The 24,142-nt window shown below is 41.2% G+C and overlaps 1 protein-coding gene across 1 annotated transcript in view; it reads right to left on the reverse strand.

The window, feature by feature from the left end:
* DNAJC1 (DnaJ heat shock protein family (Hsp40) member C1) overlaps nucleotides 1–24,142 on the reverse strand; it is a 94,844-nt gene that overhangs the window by 13,826 nt on the left and 56,876 nt on the right. Inside the window, exon 9 of the mRNA XM_063127716.1 lies at nucleotides 81–200. Within this exon, the coding sequence (XP_062983786.1) occupies nucleotides 81–200 (120 nt within the window). The remainder of the gene's footprint in view (nucleotides 1–80; nucleotides 201–24,142) is intronic.

The raw sequence follows: 24,142 nt of genomic DNA on the forward strand, positions 1-24,142 counted from the left end.
CGGACCCCATCTATGTCTGGCTTCTACACTGCCTGTCTTGTTCTAGTTTGTCCATACAATGCAAATTCAAGTGAACTCACATCTGCCACTGATCGACCCAATTCGTGAGCAATCTTTTCCCATCGACCAGGCGTCCCCCCTGGGAACTTAACCATACTCCTTGTCAGTTGGCTAAGGTCCTCTTCCGTCCATTCAGGTGCCTGTAAAACATTTGTAGAACATTTATTACACTGGAAAACTAGAAGGATTTTTGTGTGGCTAAAAACACTGGGTACAAGAGTTAAGCAAAGTAACCATATAAAGGATTATTTTATACCTTGTTTAATAGTTTCTACTTCTGCATAAAGTAATGTAAGATTCAATGTATTATAAACATACCACAGACATGCATTATATTACATGCACACACATCTGGAAGGTCAAGTTTAGCCATTTACAATACGTTGGATACAATACGTTTGTGAACCGCCCAGAGAGCTCCGGCTATTGGGCGGTATAGAAATGTAATAAATAAATAAATAAATAAGCAAGCACATGTGCAGATACACAAATGTATGCACATGTGTAGAAAAAGTATCTAAAAACAACAACAAGACAGTGTGGTGTAGTATGAGGCAGTGTGGTGTAGTAGCTAGAGTGTTTGACTGGGAGTCATGAGGTCTGGGTTCTAGTCCCCACTCGGCCATGGAAACCCCCTAGGTGACTTTGGGCCAGTCACAGACTCTCAGCCCCACCCACCTCACAGGGTTGTTGTTATGAGGATAAAGTGGAGAGGAGGAGGATTATGTATGCCACCTTGGGTTCCTTGGAAGAAAAAAGGTGAATATAAATGCAATAATAAATAAAATAAATAAACAACAACACATTTAAACATTTAAAAAGCCAAAATCATATGCTTGAAGGTATTGATATTACAAAATAATGCATAAACTCCTTTTCCTGGGGAAGGGGATTTCGAAAGACGAAATAGTCCTCGATTTAACAAAATAATCTTAATTCCGCCCCCCCCCCCCCAGGCATGCAATTCAGTACACTACCATACCGTAACAAATCTGTTGAGGATTTCTGGCGCTGGTATTTAATGTGTTAAAAGCACCCAGGCTGAGCAGCCACTGAGCATGGTCCATGCGTAGGGAAAGGGGGGACGGGGACTAGCTATGTTCAGAGAGGCCAGGACACGTCTTGCAAAGAAACTGCAATTCCTCCTTTCTACGGCAAACTAAAATCAACCCCCTCCCCAACGCCAAAGAGCAGTGGTTCTGTAGAGAGACGCCTCCACATTCACATGTAAGCAGCTGTTTCCACCTTCCCTTTCTCTCAGAAAAGCCATCTGGATCAAGCTTCCTCTGCACTGGCACCGGCAATAAGCAACAGCTTCCCATTTCTATTTATTCCTAAAAAGAGCCCTTTATGACAAATACCTCCCCTAATCACCATTTCCGATAATGAACAGGCAGGCATCAAGCAGTTTGCATTACAGAGCCATCAGCACAGAACAACAGTCAGAGGTGAATGACCCCAGAGACTATCTCCACAGCTACAGCAAAGCTTCTCCCTGACACTAATCCTGCCTGTCATTCTCCCACTGTGCTCTAACCACACTGACGTCCGCCTGCTGCACCACAAGCTCGAACGGGGCCCTTCCTGACTTTTTACTGTCTCCCCCAATCAATGGCTCAAGCGTGCTCTTTTCACCACGTCCAAATGGCAGCTTCACTCATAATCAGAGGGCCTCGCCCCTGTTTAAAGGGCTTCCCAAAGGCTCTGCCATTTGCATTCATTTGCAAAGCAAACTACTTTTATTCACTTTGTCCTGCTATCAAGAATGCTCCCTGAAGCAGAGAAATTGGCATAAATATACAGCCTGCCGCTTAAGAGACAGTAAATAATGGCTAATAGCGGGAAGGGTGTTGGTTTTTTTTTTTTTTTTTATCAATCACCCCCATTTTGTGTCCATGTATGTCTTTGTTCACGAAATGCTGCAAATCATATCTACATGGATGTTTGTACAACCATTATAATTCAGGAAAGGGTGAAAATACATACACATGTATATCTCAACGTAAGATGCACTTTTTTCTGGTGTTGGAGGAAAGAACATACACACAAGTATGAAGAATTGGTGCAGTGGTAAAGAGTCAGTGGAAAGAGAAGGGAGCCAATTTCCACTGGACGTAATAAACCCTTCCTTGAGAAGTGAGTACGTTCTCACCCCACCCCACCCCACCCCACCCCACCCCACCCCAAGCAATACTTATTATAGATATTTAATGCAAAATTGACTATCCAAGTACCATGGTATCAGATGGGTACTATTACCAGGATTCAAATAGCCTCCTTTAGCTGTGTGCAATAGTTTACTACATGCTTAATGAGGTTCTGAACAACCCACTGACCCAGGAGCAATTTGCACAATATCAGAGGAAGTTTGTGAAGCTGCTATGCAATTCAGAGGAGAGTGGGGAGTATTGTTGTGTGGAAAGGGGGCTGCTCACAGAAAGAGTGACTCTGAAGTCCTGGAGTCTCCACTGAGCTAAGCATGTGGGTTCTTTGGTTCTTGGCCTATGCACCATTCACTGAGGAATTTCCATGAAATCTGTCAAGTGCTTGTTAATATTCAGTGTTTCTTCAAGCGGAGACTGGCATTCCTGTACAAGCATTCCAAAAATCAGTGTAAAATCAAAACAACATGGACTGTTTCTCTATTAAAAATGTTCAATACACATCTTGCACTACTTAACACATATCCAAAATTAAGTCTGTGGAGGTCTGCAAAGTTTTGGAACAATTTGAAATTGGGGTGGTGGTGGTAATGGTGGAAGAACAAGAAATGGAACTATTTTTTTTTAAAAAAAAAATCATCCACCTAGGCACAATTTAAGAAAACAGTGACAACTACTTTTCAGTCCAGTTTTCTTATACTAACAACTAAATAATTAAATGCTCGTCACTACTTAAAAACTTAACTGTATTCAAAGAACACAGGGAATGAAGAATCCTCTTCTTTGGGGTTCCCAGCACACATGGAAAGCAGACAAGGTTTTTAATTAGGTTTGCCTTTTCAAGTCAAAACTAGTCATAGTTAGTTAATCCATAGAGTTAATAACACTGTATTATAGTATGAAGAGTGACAAGCACATCCACAGCTGTTTAAAAATAGGGTCTGGTGGTGCTGTCAAAGGCCAGTATCCAAAAACTTCCACATGAATGCCTGAAGTGCTTTTACATACAATTAGGGCCTAGGCTGATATCCTTCCCTGCCTCCAGTTTACCATGTTGAATGACCCTATGAACTGTGCCCATGACATTTTAGACAAAAACTTTTCTCTCCAAGAAAGCTCACTCAATGGCCTTGGATAAGTCACTCTCCCATACCAACCTGTCTCACGCAGGATTGAAGAGAAGATAAAATGAGGTAGAGAGAGATTGTAGCTTTCCCTTGAAACCTTTGGATAGGGTGAAAGAGACTTCTTAAAGCACACACGCACACACACTTAACTTTCATAGTTGCTTCTTTACAAACATGAGTTCCTTTACTATCTGCAAGATAATAAAGCCAGGCCTAACATATATATATTATTTTTGAGCCCTGGATGCTATAACCAACTGTGATATTGATAGTTAAGCAGAGACTGCCAATACTTCAATTTCAACTATGAATTTCCGTATTTCTACGAAGGAAATTTCTTTCATACCTTTAACATTTCCAGAAAATTTTGTATCTCCGGTTAGTGAAAAGACTTGGAATGAGGTCAACAGTGCTCATTAGACTTATATGAACTGTGAACAGATCAGCCTATAAGATCACCTACAAATCAGAAAAGGTATCCTTAAAAAAAAGGCATGTTAAAGCACCGACCCGTATGGTAGAAGGGGCTCTACATTTATCCAGAATGCTGCTAAAATCATAAGTACAGTCTTCTATATGCAATGTAGGTATTATTGAACTGACATAACGAATGTCTATAACTAATACTAGGAGTATCAGCAAAGCACTTTTAAAATATTCTCAGGCAAACACCCTGACCTTTGTATATTTTAATTTGTGTATGTATTTCTATGCAAACTATTCTGCATCTTACTTTAAATGCTTCCTTACTCATAGAAATTGAGATTCTTAGAACAAAGGGAGAAAAATGATTATTTATTTTATTTATTTTAAAAAACAAGCCTCCATGACCCTGGAGGTATTTTTGGTTTGTTTGTTTTTAAATGAAGAGCTATGCCTCTGTTTTTTTTAAAGGCTTGGTGAATTTACAGCTCCTCAGAAGTAGTTAATTGTGTCTTCAGATGCAACAGAACCCCCTGTGATTCAACTGCTACAAGCAGCTAGGAGGGTGGCCGCAGTGTGAATTTATTCTCCCTGTTCTAACACTGGAGCCAACTGTAACCATGAGAGTCAGATGAATGCATAAGCATAAGCCTCTGTCACTTAAAACCCATGTTTGTCCAATATTACTGAAACACTGGGCCAAAACTCATCTCTACAGTAAAGTAACAGAAGATGCCACATGGAGAGGGGACAGCTGTTGTGTCTACACAAGCATTCAGATTTTACATCAGAAAAGCTGAGCTTTGGGATTAACTCTCCATACTGAACACAATACAATCAAAAATGAAAAACTAAACAGAGGCATGAGGCAATACTTTTAACATGAAAATTAAAATGGATTACTTTCACAGTTATAAATATTCATATCATCTGGTCAAATAATATTTTAAAGAAAAATTATCGTACCGTATTTCAGCAGCGAAGATCAACTTTTATCAGTAAAATGTGCTAATTGTTGTTTTAAACATATGTTATAAGCTGTCATTTCCCCCCTCTAGTTAATTTAAAAATTACTAACATTATAGTTACTTAGAAGAAAATTTATAGCTGACCATTCCACTATATAGTGACAAAGTGGAATGCGTGGTCACTTGAAAACCATTTTTTGCCAGAAATGAGGGGTAAAATTAATTCAATAGATAAATGGCAGTATAAGAAACAAGTTAAAACATCCAACAATTCAAAGAATCACACATAATGAAAAGCAAACAATTAAAATGACAGCAGATAATATAATGCAAAGGTAGCTAGCTGATTATATTTGATTAAGTTAAATGCTTGCCTAAAGGAAAAGACCTTACATTGCAATCCTACAGCCAATTACCTTAGAGTAAACCCCACTGAGCTCAATGGGATTTACTTCTGAGTAGACATATATAGGGTTGCCCTGTTAAGAAGGCTACAGAAAGACAGTAAGGTGGGAGCCCCCCTCTTCCAGGGCATGGACTCACACAATCTGAATGCCACTGTGGTGGAGGATTCACGGAGCAGCAGCATTATAGAATACCAATCTTCGCCAAAGTTGCACTTGCATAGCCAAAATGGCACCACCCATGAACAAGAGGGAGATATCAGCAGACTCTGAGAACCCCACAGTTTGCAGAAGTACAAAAGGTTCTTTAAGGGCTGGGGGAATCCTAAAAAAAAACCCATTGAAGACTGAGTGTCCATGGAATGCTGATCGGCTAGCGGGGCAATGGAAAAGGAGGAAATGGGGTGTCTGGAACCCTGAACAGAAGCACTTTGCACTGCAACATTTTGTTACAGGTCCTATTTGTACATACTAATAGCAATCTCAATTCCCCAAGTGCTAGTCCTGTGGCATTACCTATAAAGTGTCAGCAGGCTTGCTGGATTCCCCAAAGTTTGCAGAAGTACGAAAAAGCTTAAAGAAAAAATACCGAGGAGGCTGCAGGGATAGCGACAATTCTAAGTCAACCCATGGAGGACTGAGCATGGTCAGTTTGCAGGCTGGGAATATGCAGAGTGGAAGAATATAAAAAGTTTCAACAAAATAAATGATCTACATCATTATTTATTATTTATTTATTTAAAACATTCCTTAGCTGTCTTTCGGGCCAGATTCAAGGCGGCTTACAACCATAAAACAGAATAAACATTAAAAAGCAATGAAAGCATAAACAGTAAAATATCAGTTAAAAACTATAAAAGCTAACAGTAAAAGTAAAACTAACAATAAAAACAAGGGCATTAGCAACAAAACGGTATTCATTTATTCATTTCAACACCAGGTCAAGACTTTTCTTTTCTCCCAGGCATTTAACAGCATATGTTGAGTTTAACTGACTCCAGAACTAGCTTTGGCCTGGCTGAGTACTTTAAAAATGTTTTAAATGTTAGCTGTTTTATGTTTTAAATTTTGTATATTGCTTTTTAATGTTCAGTCTTTTAATCTTTGTAAACCGCCCAGGGAGCTTCAGCTATGGGGCAGTATATAAATGCAATAAAATAAATAAATAAAAATGCAAAGGCCATAGTCAAATAGAATGTTTTTAAGGCCTTCTTAAAAGTCTGTAAGGATGGTGCATGATGGACCGCCAGTGGGAGTTCGTTCCACAGGTGTGGGGCCACTGCTGAGAAGGCCCTCTCCCATGTGGAGACCAATATACACTCCCACCACTTGCAGGATCTAACATAAGAAGTGGAGAGCGGGGGAGAGAGATGTAAAGCGTATAAAATATTCAAAAAAGTGTGACTATATTATATTACAATCTCTACTGAAAGTGAGCTGCAGAACTTTAATTTGCTACCATTTTAAAAACCACACTTCTGACAGACAATGCAGTATAAAGATTATGGATTTTTACATTGTAGGCAGTGTGAAAAACTCTAGGAAGCACAGTGAGTGGAAGTCAGGGCAGCCAAGGAGTCAGTGGCCTATAATTTAGATTTTAGAAAGAGTAATTTACATATTTAATACACTGGAAAAATATGTATTAGCAAGAGTACTATTGTGCACCTCCTTCTAACAGGGGACAAAATGAACAAAGGATGCAGAATGATATAGGCATTGACAATGGTACCAAAATAGGAAAGACACCTGGATTGTGTCTTGATGTTTGCCCTTGGAAAAGACAGACATTCCTGTTCCTGGGTCGTCCCATTCAAACAGAGATAATAAAGCCCACTTCACAATGGCATTATGAGGAGGCTTGTTTGACAGGATGACCACCAGCAACAATTCAAGGGAGGCCTCCTGAGCAGGGGGTGGGACCAGACTGCAGCATAGCTTATGTCTGTTGTAAGCATGCCCTCAGGGGCAATTAGCCAGAAGCGATGTGTTCAGATGAAAACGGCATTCTTGGAACAAGTTGCTTTGGGGCAGGCTTCCCCCACACTTCGAGAAAAGCTTTGCTTTGGACCCAATTCTCCAGAGTCAAGGGAGGATTCCTCTGAAGGAGAGCAAAACTGGATCATTGGGACGGGGTTCTGAGAAACAAGGCAAGTGGCTAGGCATATCGGCAAATATCTCAAAGGTATTTGCAAGGCAATAGACAGGCACTGCTATATTTTTAATTAAAATGTTTGCAGCAGTTTTTAAACAGTATCTTACAAATACATCTAAAGCGGCATTTAGTGTTTCAGTTTTTATTCTGTTTGATGACAGTACTGCCCACTCAATCCATTTGGAGGGGGTCTTATGATTTGGGTGACCTTAAAAGCATATGTATTAAGTGCACAATTCAAGCATTACTTATAAATCCTGCACAATGCAGCATTTGGGATATTCAATGGCTGAAAGCAGACAGCAGATTTTCAGCAGTGAAAGGGTAAATTAACACAAGCTTCAATGTAAATGCAGGTTGCTTACTTGTAACTGTAGTTCTCTGAGTGGTCATCTGTGCATTCACACCTATGGGCGCTTGCGCCTGCGCAGAGCCATGACAGAGAAAACTTTGACAGCTGAGGACCGTTCCTTTGGCGGGGACCCTGTCCCACTGTGCATGCCTCATGGGGTTCCCGCCTACTGCTCAGTTCCTTGAGACTGTATGGCTCAGTACTGAGGAGAGAGGTAGCATGCAGCTGCTTTTCGGTATCAATCAGTAGAAAAAAACGACACCAAACAGGGACGGTGGGTGGGTGGTGTGAATGCACAGATGACCACTCGGAGAACTACAGTTACAGGCAAGCAACCTGCATTTGTCCCTCGTAGTCTCTGTGCATCACACCTATGGGTGAGTAGCAAGCTTAGTGCACTTACCAGTGGTGGGAAAGTATAGTCCAGAGATGGCATTGGAGTAGGGCGGACAGTAACGCTCTCCCGAACTGGCAGCCCTTCCTTGCCCTTACAACCAGGCAGTAACGGGACAGGAAGGTCGACAGGTTTGGCCAAGTTGCTGCCCTGCATAGGTCTTGGATGGAGACACCCCTTGCAAATGCTGTTGAAGTCGAGGCAGCACAGGTTGAGTGCGCCCTAATAGGGCCCGTGAGTTCTTTGCCCACTATCAAGATGGTCTGTACAATCCACACTGACAACCTTTGGGAGGAGACAGGTAACCCTTTACAGTGCACCCCCCCCCCACGGCAGACGAAAAGTCTGGTTGTGTTCTATTTTTATAGAATGCTAGAGCCCGGTGTACATTCAGCGAGTGCATGGAGGTTTCCAGTGGAGAGGTTGGTGCTGAAAAGAAACTGGGTAGAATTATATCCTGGTTTACATGGAAGGGTGGAACGACCTTCTGAAGGAAAGTAACATCTGGATCCAGCACCACCTTATCCTTGTGGAAGATAAGGGGGGTCGACCCTCAATGCACAGAGCTCTGAGGTGTGTCTCACTGTGGTGATAGCTATAAGGAACACTTCCTTAAGTGTCATCAATCTGAGGACAACCGTGGCCTTCTAGTGAGGGCAGTGAGTACCACTGAGAGGCTCCACTGAGGAAGAGTGGCCCGAATGGGTGGTGCCTGATTCTTCAAATCCCTAAGGAATCTCTTCACTGCGAGGTGTGTGAATACAGAGTAGCCCTGAATGGTTGAGTGTGACACCGATATTGCTGCTAGGTATACTCTAATGGATGAGTATTTCAGTCCGGACTTGAATAAGGAGCACAGGAAGAGGAGGACACCCTCAGTGAACCATGAATTGGGTCGAAGTCATATATGTTGGCAAAGGTGCAAAACTTATTCCATTTGCTTCGGTAGGATTTTCTGGTGGACGGCCATGGAGATGCTTGCAAGATGTCTACAATGTCCTTAGGAAGGGTGTGGGGTGTTACCAAACCATGATCCGCCAGTCTGTCAGCTTGTGCTTAGGCAAGTCTGGGTAGTGAATCCGTCCCTGTTGCCTGGAGATCAGGTCCAGTATTGTCGGGACTTGGAGGTACCAGCCCTCAGTTAAGTTGCATAGTGGTGTGAACCACAGTTGCCTGGGCCGCCAAGGGGCAATTAGGGTCACATTCAATTGCTCCCGTCGGAGCTTGGCTATGACTCTCGGCAGCAGGGGAAAAGTGGAAAGAGGTAGAAAAAATCGTGGGACCAGTGGAGACTAAAAGCATCTCACATTGATGAGTTTCCTTTCCCTGCTCTGGCGCAAAACTGTTTGTACACTGCATTCTGCAGCATGGTAAAAAGATCTATGACAGTATTGCCCCATAGCTGAAACAGGTATTGTAGGATCTGGCAGGACATTTCCCATTCATGGGTTGCTCCTTTCATTCAACTGAGGGAATCCGCCTGTGTGTTGTCTTGTCCTGAAATGTGTAGCGTGGTTAGGGTAATCTTCCGTGACATCATCCATCAGAAAATGTCCATAGTCAGCTAAAGGAGGCATATAGAGTGTGTTCCTCTTTGTTCAGATACCACATCACTGTGGTGTTCTCTGTTAGATCTGTACATGGTGACTCTTGATATCTGTTTCGAAAGAGCAGAATGCCTTCTTGACATGTAACATCTTGAGGGCATTGATATATATTTCGGTATTGTGAAACAGCGGGAAAAGAATTCGTTGGTTTGGGTCGGATGAATTCTTTGAATTGCTCCTTTCTGTAGGAATGTCAATGTCTCGTCCCGCAGCACCTCTGATGGTGGATTGACTTGCATGGTACCGAGGGGAGGGGGGGGCTTTGAACTATTTACAATATCCCACTGCTCTGATGTTGAAGACCCAGGTGTCTGTGGTAATGGATGTCCAAATTAGTAGAAATGCCACCAGCATTTCCCAAAATACGGGGTCTGAGTCTCTGTATGGTGACAGTCAAAGGCATGACTTGGTTGCGTTGTCCGATTTCCTGTATTGATAAAAGTGGCACATCGGCACTGGTTTCCTTTGATGATGATGCTGTTGATAGCAAGGGGAGGGGTGATCCTGGGATTGTCTATAATACGGAGTCTGTTGGCGGTACCACCTCCTCAGTTTGGAGGTGAAGTACTGAGTCAGCTGAGCTATGCCCATCTTTTTTGCTTTTGTGCACATCCTCAGTAAAGAGCGTCATGTGTTCTGACGGCGAGGCTCTATCTGGTGTGTTGATCATCTTATCTGGTGATGGGATGGATATTGGTGCTGAGGATTCTGATGACAAGTCCAATAGCCTTCCATCGGTGATGAGTCCCCATATGGTTGAAGTGGAGAGGGAAGAGGATGTCTTGAAGGGGAGTTATGTGTTGGTGCCACCCTGATAAGCATGCTGGAGCAAAATCAATCTTGGTGGCACTGGAGGTGGGGCGGGTGACTCATCCCTAGGTGGGTGAGAAATAGCGGACAGCTAGCGGTGCGAAGGCTGGGACTCGTCGTTCGTCATCGTGATGTCTATAATGCCAGTCATCTCTGGAGTGGGCTCGGTATGTTGGTACCAACCATTCTGATCCAGAATCGTAAGCCCTTCTGGGAGAACAAGTTCTATGCCATTCCTCTGAATACTGTTGGCGATCTCTGCACTGTCTGGCTGAGTGATGGCTTATAAGACAATGTCTGTTTGCTGACTCCCTCCATTGGTGTGGGGGCAGATGTCCCAAGGGGAGAGGCGAGTCCCTGATTTCTACTTCCGAGATGGATGTTGTTGGCATTGGCAGTGTGGGCCCAGGGCCCGGAGATGGGGAGCGTTCACTTGGTATAGGAGAGACTGCTGGCATTGCTGATGTCAGGCCCATCGGTGCCAGATTCATCAGTATCGATGGCCTCAGCTATAGTTCTGTTTGGTCTCTGGGGAGAGGAGGCTTAGTCTGCATGGAAGCAGTCTTTGCCTTTTTCTTTTTCTTGTGCCCTTCTGAGCCGTATTTACGCTCCCTCAGTCTTTTGGCAAGCTTCTTCGCCGCCTTTACAGAAAGAGAGCGGCCTGGAGTTGGTGTGTCAGTATGTCCCATGGTTAGGGCCGCACTGACTGGAGAGCGAGGGCTTGACGCAGTAATGGGCACCGTGTCTTTCCCCACTGGTTTGTCCACATCTTCCAGTGCCCGTTTCCAAAGAATCGCCTTTAAAAGTTTGGAGTAGTTTCTGCGGGCTTGCTTGGAGAAGGTCATGCAGTGGGAGCATGTCTCCACCACATGAGATTCTCCCAGAGGAGGCACAACGAATGACTGTCCGAGAGTAGGATCTTGCTTCCACACTAAGTGCATTTCTTGAAGAGTGCCCGTAATGCCATAAGGCAGAACAAGGGTGGGTGGGTCAGAAAGTAGAAAAGTAAGACGAATAATAACAACAATTTCTTGGGTCAAGTAAATAACGGAGGATGAAGGAACGAGTAGAAATAAGGTAAGCCCTCAGCTTTATCTTTGAGAAGAAGGAAAGAAATTGGAGAAGCTCCCGATACATCCATTCTGAGCGCAGTCAAAAAGGAACTGAGGACCAGGCAGAAACCCCATCAGGCATGCACAGTGGGATGGTGCGGAGGGAGGGGCTCCCACCATAAGAACAATCTTCAGCTATTGAAGTTTTCCTGACCGTGGCTCTGCGCAGGCGCCAGCATCCATAGGTGTGATGCACAGAGACCGCAAGGGAGAACTACTGGTAGATTATAAAACTGAAATCGCTAGTTATACCGAATCTTCAGCAATCACTACAAAAACTAACTTGAACAAATAAAACAAAGCCTAGCCTGAAGTCACAGTATAGAATCAAAACAAACAACTCACTGGGTCTTTCCACTCCCTAAAACTCTGAAGAGTTAGTCTGAGGATATCAACAGGGTGGTGTGTATGGCATCGTTTTACCAAACCAGGACAAAAACTGATAATGAGGAGCAGAAAGCACAGGCTGAGCCTGAGCCTTCATTTAAATAGAAGAAAAAAGGAAGAAAGAACAGACCTGTGCCTTCAAATGTGGGTTGCTGCCAACCTGCTGTAAAGCAGAGTGTGAGGTCAAGTAGGAAAAGTAGCTAGCAGAAGGGTAATACACCCTTCCTCTACCTATTTTTCTTCCTGGCTCAGGGCCCACATGCAAGAAAAACAGTTGGAAAGAAGGAGTATTTACGTGGGAGAATCAGTGAGAAGATGTATTATTATATCTCTTTCTCGCTCATGGTGGTCTTTCTAGATGGACATGATGGGCTTTGCCAGGTCATGCTGTCTTTTACTAATTCAGGAATTTCCTGACAACTGAATATGTTTTAAGTAGGGCTGCTTTCTTGATGTTGGTGTGGATGTATTTTGGTAGGCCCAGTTTCTGAAAGTTTTCTGTATAGTTTTTTGATGTGGTGCCAGTGACTGATGTGACTAATGGAAAAATTGTGACCTTTTCATGTTGCCTTAGTCCTTTAACTACTACTGCTACTGCTGCTGCTTCTTCTATCATCATCATCATCTCTATATCGCCGCATAGCTGGAGTTCTCTGGGCAGTTTACAGCAATTCATAAAAATATAAAACACAACGTAATAAAAATAGTCTAAATTTTTTAACATCAAAAAGTTAAAACAATGTAAACAGTGAACACAATTGAAATAAACAATCCCCCCCAATAGACATGTTCTAAAGTAGCAAACATAGATGTCTTATGATATACCATTAAATGCCTGAGAGTAGAGGGTGGTTTACCTGGTGCTGAAAAAATGATAGCATCAGCACCAGGCAGGCTTCAGTGGGTAGTTCATTCCATAGTTGGTGGGGGGAGCACCACTGAGAAGGCCTTCTCCCTTATTGCCCCCTTCCAAGCCTCCATTGGAGTTGGCACTCGGAAGGGGGCAGATGTTGATTGTAGTGTACAGGTATATTCAGGTCGGGAGAGGCATTCCATCAGGTACTGTGGTCCCAAGCCATGTAAGGCTTTATAGGTTAGAACCAGTACCTTGAATTGGGCTCAGAAACATACAGGCAGCCAAAGCAAGTGGGCCAGAATTGATCTTAAATGTTTAGACTTTCTGGTCCCAGTTAGTACTCTGGCAGCCACACTTGGCACAAGCTGCAGTATCTGAACAGTCTTCAAGGGCAGCTTAGAATACATTGGAGTAAACTAACTTGGAGATTACCAGAGCATAGATTACTGAAACCACGTTATCTCTGTCCAGATAGGGACGTAACTAAGCCACCAGCCAAAGCTGATATTTATTTATTACATTTTTATACCACCCAATAGCCAAAGATCTTTGGGCGGTTCACAAAAATTAAAACCATAATAAAACCACCAACAGTCTAAAAACACAAATACAAAATACAGTATAAAAAGCACAACCAGGATAAAACCACGCAGCAGAAATTGATATAAGATTAAAATACAGAATTAGAACAGTAAAATTTAAATTTAAGTTAAAATTAAGTGTTAAAATACTGAGAGAATAAAATGGTCTTCAGCTGGCGACGAAAGGAGTACAGTGTAGGCGCCAGGCGGACCTCCAAAGGCAGTCCATGCCACTGAGGCCACCTGAGCCCCAAGTGACCAAGATGGCTCCAGGAGGACCTCCAAAGGGTCTAACACTTTCTTCTTTCTGACGCGCTCCCACCAAAAATTTACTCTATCCATCTGTCTTACCAATCTTTGGCAGTGACTGAAGTCTCTGACACTGCATGAGGTTTTGCCCTCAGTCCTGAATGTTGAATAATTTCATCTATTACTTATCATCAAATATTTAACAGAGCTGACAAATGTACTGATATGAATGGTGCATGTATTTGATGTTTTTAGTGTACAAACGTCTTAAATTTCTAAGTCTAGATTTTTCCTGCATCCCAATGTGCTCAGCAATTCTTTATTAGGCAATACAGATGTGTCCCAGAGTGCAGAAACTTCAATCTGCCAACATTCCAGATCAGCAGCTCAAAGGCTATGCCCACAAAACACCAGATTGTGCTACAGTATCTTTCACGGGCACAGATGTTATACAGAAAAGTATGATTTAGCAAACATTTTATAAATTTGCAAATAGTAGAGCATAACTGGCTAATGCAATAAGATCTGCATTCAAAACCAACACATTTTTTAAAAAATGAAATAGTGGGAGAGGGAGGGAGGGGGGAGAGAGAGAGAGAGAGAGAGAGAATATGAATCCCAAACAAGTAATAAGTGATGGATTACTGCAGCATAACAGAACTCATCCAGCTCAAGTCAGATGGAGAATTATTGCTTTCTCTGTCACTCAAGCTACTTCCCAGCTACCCCCTCAGCCTATAACCTTATCCCAATCTAACCAGACAGCCTCAACCGCCTGCAAGAGAAACAGGACATTACTGTTTAAAAATCCTCCATTTAGTCATCTTTGATCTAGCTTGGTACAACAAACACGACTGATGTGAACACAGTTTCTATGAAGAAAATTCTGCTCCTTTTTCATCTATTAAAGCAAGCATTACAGTCACATTTTTTTACTTTGAGGCTATTATTAACTAGGCCAATTAAGTACATATCAATTCTGACATTCCTATCTCCCGAGTATCATCACTAGGTCTCAAGACAGAGCATAATTAAGATGCTTATTTCTGAGCCATGCTGTTTCTGAATACTTTACAACGTTGGCCAGATTAAATTATAGTAGTTGTTTTCAATTACGCAGAATAAACCTATTACAGCATTTTCATCAATAGCAACTGTTTATAATATTGATGATCAAGATCAATGCCATGGTAATATTAGCCAGATTTAGACTGTGTTCACAATTATATTTACACTAGCCCAGTTTTATATGAATGCTTTTATCTCGTTCTGGCACATTCCCAACATTTGTTTATGGTCTCTAGAGCAAACTGATTTTCTTAAAAATAATAATAAAAAACAAAGAGCAGATTCCACTGACAACTTACTTGTCCTGTTATTAAAAACTTATCCAAGTCAGTTTACATTGACATGTATTGGGCAGATGACAAAAAAAACTATCAAATGAAAGCAGCCAAATCATAATAGATTTATTATGAATACAAAGAAAATCAGTTACGTGAATTATTAACTGAACAACTCTTCGCTATGCTAAATAAGTCATCTGCTATTCACCAATATTGTAGAGGACATCATAAGCTGGATAGCAAACAGGAAAATTATACTTCTGATTTACTTAATGAATTTTCAATCTACAATAAAGTTATTTATTACATTCAAGACTGATCTAGAACTGGAAGAATAAAGATTATGCCTACGTCAGATAAGAATGTATTAATACTTGATCAGGCAATTTATATTTTAAATTGTTTTGTCATAATTTATTATAAATGGAAAATAAAAATGACTAAAAGGTGGCAATGCAAACATCTGTCCAGAACCACAGTATATTCTACAAATGTGGGTACTAAAATGTCACATGATCTACTTAAAAATCGGATGAATTCAACTCTTCAAAGTATCGCTATAAAAATAATTGCAGTCATTCTCTAGATGACTCAGATGTTAAACAAATCTGAAAGGTCGGTGCTTGGATGGGATGCCTACACAGTTCAAAGATCAATGCCAGATGGCTAACATTTATTCTGAAATCATTACTGTAGTGGCATGTTTGCATTATACATTGCACATGCATAAGCAGCAAATATTATCTACTCTTTTTCATCAAGTGCTCTGAAATAGCTCAAGTGGTCAACACCAAGATACCATTTGAAAGCTCGTGGAGTCCAGACACTGATGATGTGGTTTCATTTAATGAGAATTTATCAAGAATGTGAGAGATCTTAGAACTGAAAATCTAGAGTCCCCCTTAGTACTCATCTGCTTGATGTTAGATTGTACGGGTCCCATTATGACAGCAGAAAAACTATGAAAAGGGTATGCCAAGAGGCCATGATCTCCTGTCAAGCACACATTGGGACGATCAAATCTTGGCTTAATACGCCAAGATATGAACGAGCTTCCTGCTTCTGCACACAACTGATTTGCTCCTCCCTTGTCATGAGTAAGGAAGCAAGCCAGGAAGCCACAGCTAACTATAACTTCCCATTATGTCTGAACTGGGAAACTATGGCTAGTGGCTCTCAAGTAAGCAAGGATATGGTAGCTTAAAGTTTAAATCCAGCTCATACCAATAGACCGGCTAGGTACACTTCTACCTCTCTCCAGACATATCCAGAGACAGTGGCCCAACTCTAATACTAAACTATGGTTTAGTGTTACATGCGGAAGCCTCCCATGCTCCTCCTTCATTCTAGTGAAGCTCTAAGACTGGAAGCATCCACTTCCATTTTTGAACTAACCATAGTATGCTATGTTAACCAGAGAACTGCTCATATTCAAATCTATGCAGCCACACTTTCTTTTGTTGAACTTTTACAATAAACGTGTTAACCAGAGCGCTTTTGCTATTGGACAGTACAGAAATGCAATAAATGTTCACGCTTGGGGAACTTTGGTTAGTTTAAATTAAGGTTAGTGAAGAAGCTAGTATAATAAAGCACAATTTGATCTGGCTTGTTTGAAACAATGCTAATAATAATTTAAATTAACTGGAGATCTCCAAGTCTGAATGTCACAAGGAACTCCTGAAAATACCTATCTGTATCATGTATGTGTTATTTTGCAAACAAAATGCGGAGAAATGCCTCCCATTGTTCTGTAAAACATAAATTATAAGTTGCATCAAGTGCTCAAGAGGAAAGTATCACAATTAGTAATAGTTCATAAATAGTCACATCCATTTTATGGAAAAGAAATTAAAATGTGTTTTTTTTTATTGAAAGGCCAATCTAATTGGTAGCACTTAGTAGAAAGCATTAACTCGTTTATTTTCTGATTAGCTTCCAGGCAATTGTCTTAACTCAGAAAATATGTGAAATGCTCTTTAGTAAATTTTATTATAGGCCACTCATGCATGTAGATTCAATAAGCTATAGTTTGGCATGTGATAACACAGGTGTGGGAAGACTATATAACAGGCATTTTCAAAATACAAGTTTTGTTTTGCTTAGTCAAATTTCCATTAGCCGGATTAACAACACCAAGGTTTTCCAGCAGCATCTTCTTATCATTTTAATGTTCTACCACCAACATTTGGTTTGAAAAAGTGAAACACACAATAAGCAACCCTATATGATGTACCCTGTAGTGGATTATGCCACTTGAATGATTGATTGCATCCCCACCTAATAACTTCCACAGCATAAAAAAATATATCCTAGCATGTCATGAAAAACGTTAAATCTGAATCTACGGCAGGCAGAGCAATCCTATTCCCCCTAGACAGAGTCGGGCTGGGGGCACAGGATAGTTCGGATTCCTGGATCTGAGGTCGGAATTAGCACGCTGACCTAGAACCCAGAAGTCTGAACTCCCCTTCCCCTCACACCTGGCATGGTGCGCACATGAAAGAGAGAAGGGGATGGTCTCATCCACTATTGGGACTGGCCCTGCCTATCACTGGCCACAGCTCTGCTACTGACATATGACAGATTACCCCTAAGGCAATGTGTTCGTTGACTGTTGTTGTTGTTGTTGTTGTTGTTGTTGTTGTTGTTGTTGTCAACTACTGTACTGAAACCCCCTACATACACACAATATGGATAATTTTGGAACAGGTATTTCCAAAAAGGTTTCCACCCCCCCAGGGAAAAATGGAAATTATGGAAAAAAATAAAAATAAGCAATAATCAGCCTCTAGTAGCTCTTAATGTAGGGAGCTTAAAACAACAACAACAAGCAGTTGCTGGTCATTGGAATTATACTGCTTGCTTGCTATCTGTACATCTCTTAAGAAAAAATATGTGTGGGCATGTATTAGTATTATGATATAGATTCGCGTTAGTGATGTGTTTTCTCATTATCAATGATTTAACAAAACTGGAAAGGAACATTTGCCAAAGTCAGTAATTGCTATTTCTATATATTATGGGTTACTATAAATTGCACTTCAAGCAATTTGGACTTAATTACTCTTAAGTCCAATAGTCAAGATGGAATGTCCAAAATCCAGCATATTTATTTATGCAGAAATGTATATCCCATCATTCTAATGCCCATTCACCACTCAGAGCAGCTCACAACAATCTGAAGCACAAACGCAATATAAAATCAGGTATTCAATAAGTAGAAATACATTAGAAACAATTTAAACTATGTGTAGCTTTGCTAAAAGCTACGTAATAGAGCATTCAGTGTTACAGCACCTGCCTTCTATAACACACTTCCAACTGAGATCAAGTTTTGACTTTTAGACATCTCCTTAAGACCTCTCTCTTTATACAGGTTTCCCTGAGATGTAACTCAAGACAGTTTCAGTTACAGTTTTATTGATGACTAGCTGATATGCCTGGCGTTGCTTGGGTCTGTGAATAACGTTTATAATATTTATTTGATATATAATAAATTTCTATGCAACTTATTCATCTTTAGGTTGGTTGTTGTTTTTAGTTTGGTTGAGTTAGTAAATTGTTTTGTTATAATAAATGGAAAATTGTATTACTAAGAACTGTATTTTAAATTAGAGCTTCGTGATAAACCACATTTTTTTTTGTTTTACCTGAAAAGCCTACACCTCCCATCATGCCTTGGCCAGAGCAGCCGTCTAAACTTCAAAAACAATTAGGACACACAACACCCTTTCAACCAGCTAAAAAAGATGCAAATCTAAAAATATGTTTTCAAAATATACCTGGCATTGCCCAGATATCTGAATAACATATAGTAGGGAATCATATCCACCATCTTAAAGTAGCAGGCCAGTGCTAGGCCTGTGAGTTAACCTTTAAACAAATTAAATTCATCCCCCCCTTACCCTCACGACAACCCTGCAAGGTAGGCCTGTCCTAGCCCTGTGAGGTAACTTTAAAACAAATTAAATTAGTTTATTTTCTCTCTCTCTCCCTCAATTCCTGGCCAGGGCCATCTTGAAGTTGTCGTCATGATTTTCCTTGTCCCCACAGAAAACAAAATCTGCAACTCCCAGCATGCCTTTTGCCCAGAGCTGCGACCTCCTTCCCTTATGTAATTGAGGCTGCCAACCCAGACGCTCTCCCTTCAGGCCCAGGATGCTGAGCCACTTCCAGATGACAGAGCATCGAGGAGTAGCATCGCCAAGGAGGGGGAGGTAAGCGGCTGTCAGTGGATACGCACAACTCCGGCCAAGTCCTGCTGGGACTGCCTCAGCCCACACTTCTCACCCACTAAGTGCTCCATCAGGAGCCTGTACTGAAGAACTGGAATTGGGCCGGGCACTTGCCCCCTTTCATTAAGCCTGTTTCTGGGCATGCACAGAGTGCTTCCCTTTCCTCCCTCCCTCCCTCTTAAGAGTGAAGGCTGCGTGTGTGCTTCCCTCAGTTTCTGAGAAAACCGATCTCAGCATGGGGTGCCTTTGAGCATGTCCAGAGTTCGGCCTCTGTTTCCTTTTATGTGGAATTGGGTTGACTGCTTAAGACTGACCTTAGGAATCACAATGGCAACCAAAGGCCAGTAAGTCTGGCTGCCACCCAAGGCGTGCTGGGAGTTCTGCCCAAGGCATGCTCGGAATTGTAGGCGTAAACCTAGTTTTTTTATTAAATTCTTTATAAATACTTAAACCCCAAAAATTCATGTTTTCAGTTTTTTTCTGATCCATGTACACAGAGACCTGTCTGGGTGAACAACATCAAGACAGTACCATATGAGGAAGTAGGTAAACATTTCAGGACATACGTGACGCACACATACTTTCCGCTTTATAGGTAGAGATCACTAATTATATTGTTGAATTTTATTGTTATATTTTAGAATTGGTGGTGTCATCATGTTCACCAATTATATAAATATAAATCTATGAAATAAAATAAATGAATAAAAAAAATTCACAAACAAAATCCTATCGAATACTCCCAGGTAAATAAGTAGGGTACTACAGCCTTAAGATATGCATTACAGTCCAGACACTTCTAGCGATCACTCTGCAATTTCAATTTGATCAGCTTCGCATAAATTTACTGTAAGATGACATTTACACACAAAACACAGGCAGGTGGACAAAACCAAGAGGAACATCATTTTCAAAAAGCAAACAAACTTATTTTGTGATCTCATTTTGACATCCAAAACTGAGCATGGAAAAGAATTAAAGATTCCATGGATTCTTTGCTAGGGTGCAGCAGAGACTAGCCCTCTGGACTAGCAAATTCCACTCATCCATAAATCACTCTCAGCCTAATCTGCCTCACAGGGTTGTTGCAAAGAAGACAAACAGGAACAGAGGAGAATCTTGTATGCCACTCTGAGTGCTTTCTAGGAAGTGCAGAATTTTAAAAATGTAAGAAAATAATTTTAAAAGGCTCAGATTTCACACTTAATTGTAGCTAGTTATGCTTAGAAGGTTTCAATATAATTTTTTAGACATAAGAAGAGCCATGCTGGGTCAAATCAAGGGTCCATCTAGAACAGGATTCCGTTCACACAGTTACCAGCCAGCTGTCGACAGGAAACCCACAAGGAGATCACGAACGCAACAGCTCCTTCCAACCCATGTTCTCCAGAAATGGGTGAACATAGGCATACTGCCTCTAACACTGGAGGTAGCATAGAGCAGCCTTCCTCAACCTGGGACGCTCCAGATGTGTTTGACTACAACTCTCAGAATGCCCCAGCCAGCTCTGCTGGCTGGGGCATTCTGGGAGATGCAGTCCAACACATCTGGAGCGCCCCAGGTTGAGGAAGGCTGGCATAGAGCTATCAGGACTAGCAGCCATTGATATGCTTTCATGAATTTGTCTAACCCCACTTTAAAGCCATCCTTATTTGTGGCCATCACTACTCTTGTGGAAGTGAATTCCATAGTTTAACTATGTGTGTGTGAAGAAGTACGTCTTTTTATCTAGCCTGAATCTCTCACCAATCAGCTTCATGGAATAACCTTGGGTCTTAGTATTTTGAGAGAGGGAGAAAAATGTCTCCCTATCCTCTTTCTCCACACCTCTATCACATCTTCCTCCAAGCTAAACAATCCCAGTTGTTCTAACCTTCCCTCATAGGGCAGATGCGCCATCCCCTTGATCATTTTAGTAGCCCTTTTCTGCACTTTTTCCCGCTCTTTTTTTTTTAGACATTACACTTCCTTCATCTTTCCTTCTGATTCCCTTATAACACATGCAACTATAGGCAGAGCAGAGCAATTGTGCTACATACTGCAGAATTGCCCAACCTGATGACCTCCAGATGTGTTGGACTGCAAATCCCATTGTTCAGAGCCAGCATGACCAATCTGGAAGGCACCAGGCTGGGGAAGGCTGGGGAGACTCTGAAGTCTATCCCTGAAATCCAAAGATCTGCATATAAATATATGCAAAAATGAGCATTAGCAGTAGTACAGTAATGTATGCAATGGTTTCTTTCAGATTCTTCTATTTACATTTTAAAACTAGTTAATTGGCTGTAACTGTAAAATTACTGACCTTAAATCATTTATTGCGTGAGAGCCGAAACATACATATATAAAACTGCCTGTCAACTTTGACAACGTGAGGTACCGGCAGCTGATCACCAAGGTAGTAGCATTTGTCTAAAAACGTCTGATGTTATCAAAACTAATTACATTGAAGCACGCAAGGAAGGGAAATCTCAAGCAGATCTTTTCTTAGGGCTTTATGTTGCTGTTTTCACGTATTCAGGAATACCATGGTGTTCGTGGCCTTTTTTTTTTTTAAGATCAAACAATCCCTGTGTAGCCTGGCAGAGGACTCTATGGGATTTTTTTATCATGTTTCTTTGTTTATAAACTAGTGACAGTGTGGATTTTGGAAACTGGGCTCTCGGAGTATAAGTTTTGCCCCAATCATCAGGCAAAGCTCAGAAAGGGGTTTGGCCACCACAATATCTTCCTCTCTGCCACTTCCCCTATTCTTTTCCCCTTGCAGGCTCAACGGATGGCTGCAGGGGCAGTAGGAAGGTCACACAGTGGGAACTCCATTACTTACTACAGAGAACCCCTTCCCATTGTTGGAGGTTTTGCTCCCTTCAGATATGTTTTGAGGAACGAGAAGGGGCTAGCGGAGCTCATAAGCTGATTGGAAGCAGAGATGCCTCCTGACTCCTTTTGCACCTGCTGATGTTAATCATCAGGAGAATAGAACTGTGATTCAAAATTTGGAAAAGAAGCTGAGCTAGGCACTTGCACATCCCTACTTATATAGACTTGCCCGTCCCTACTTATATAGACTTTTTTGCTTGGAGGAATTCCAATTGTCATCCTGTGTACAGCCCAAGACCATGATATTATTAGTCAATACAGTCACTAAGTCATCTAGAAACTTTTCTAAGTTCCAGTCTTTGATTATATAAACACTTTAGGACAGGGATCCCAAACCCTTTGGATTCATCAGCACATTTGGAATTTTGAGTGAAAGTTGTGGATGCTCTCACAAAATGGTTGCCAAGGGTCAGGCTTGCTAAGTCATAAATTTTAAATTTTGTATATCTGTTTTTAATGTTCATTGTTTTAACTTTTGTAAACCGCCCAGAGAGCTTCGGCTATGGGCGGTATATAAATGTAATAAATAAATAAATAAAATGGCTGCCATGGCGAGGATGGATGGAAACAAAGATTCATTTATCAAAAGGCAAACCAGTGAGATTAAAAGAAAAGTAACTTGCCCAAGGACAATGCAGTGGTGGGTTCTAAGCTCTAAAACACAAAGTCACTTTTTTGAAACACAATTTTCTGTTCCAACACCCATTTCACAGAAGACAAACTGATAAGGCTAGGAGAAAAGTAACTTGGCCAAGAAATTGTGTACAAGGCAAAGGCAGGGTCTGAGCCCCAAATGCCAAATCACATATTTGCCCCCCACAAAGCACAATAAAAGACCCATTTCACAGAAGGCAAAGCTCAGAGAAACTCATAAAACACACAAACTAGGATAAAAACAACCCCAGAACAAGTAAGCAAACCAGCTAATATAAACTACATACAAGTAGGGATGTCAAAGAAATTCACAAAGGAACCAAATGGGTTCGGATTTTTATGAATCCACTCGTGGATTCCGCTGCAAACGAGCTTTCCCCATCGGGTGGAGTTGGTGAACTTGCAGACTGTTTTTCTAATCTTCAGGAATGTTCCACAGATTTTGTCATGGAAAAACATTAAAAAAAAAAAGACAAAATGTGCATTTTCCCCATAGGATCAAGTGTAAAAATGTGCATTTTGTGGGGATTTGCACATTTGCACAAATTTGCCTTTGTGCAAATTCAGAAACAAAAAATCCAATTCAGTTGTTGGGTGGACAGTGTAATGAAAGGCACCTGACAATCTGCAAAACACAGAAGGAATGGATTTTATACAATCCATTCATCCCTACACACAAGGCACACAGGGTGCTTCCTGCCACCCCCTCTAACTCTCCGGGACATTACTATCCTCAGCTTACACCTTTTTATCTTTTCTAAGAGGCTGGATATAATTCAAAATGAAGAGCTGGGCTGCAGCCACCCACCATTTTTTTTTTTATTTTCCATGTGGGGTCAGAGGTATTCTTGAAAGTAAAGATAACGCTGGAGGGAGGCATATTGTTTTGCAGCATGCTAGTTGCCTAGTTTAAAAAATAAATGTTAAAAATCTTTAAAAATAAAATAAATATCAGAAGGGGCAAGGAGTTTGGCAGGCACCAAGAGAGGTATCTGTGAGCACCACATTGGAAACCCTAGTTTGAGGTTAAAAATCCCCCAAATTGCCATTTATTGTGCAGTGTAGTTCACCCTACTCCACAAAGGCTCAGTGTTAGATATTAACTAACCGTTTCTTTGGCTTATCAAGTTCTGACCAGACTGTAATCCTGTAACATCATACATACTGAACACATCTATCAATGTTTAATAGGCTCCATTGACCGTTTTAGTTATCACAAGTATTTCAGAGAGGAAGGCAATATGTTAAATTAAATGTATTTTGGGGATAGCATCCCTTTTCTTTATAAGTTTTACTGTTCTGTAATCAGATTTCTGATTTCAGAAAAGCAAAACTGATCTTAGGTTTTGAACTGAGCTGAGATCTGGATTGGTTTTT

The sequence above is a fragment of the Elgaria multicarinata genome, chromosome 1, assembly GCF_023053635.1.
Source record: "Elgaria multicarinata webbii isolate HBS135686 ecotype San Diego chromosome 1, rElgMul1.1.pri, whole genome shotgun sequence".
NCBI classification, from domain to species: Eukaryota; Metazoa; Chordata; class Lepidosauria; order Squamata; family Anguidae; genus Elgaria; species Elgaria multicarinata.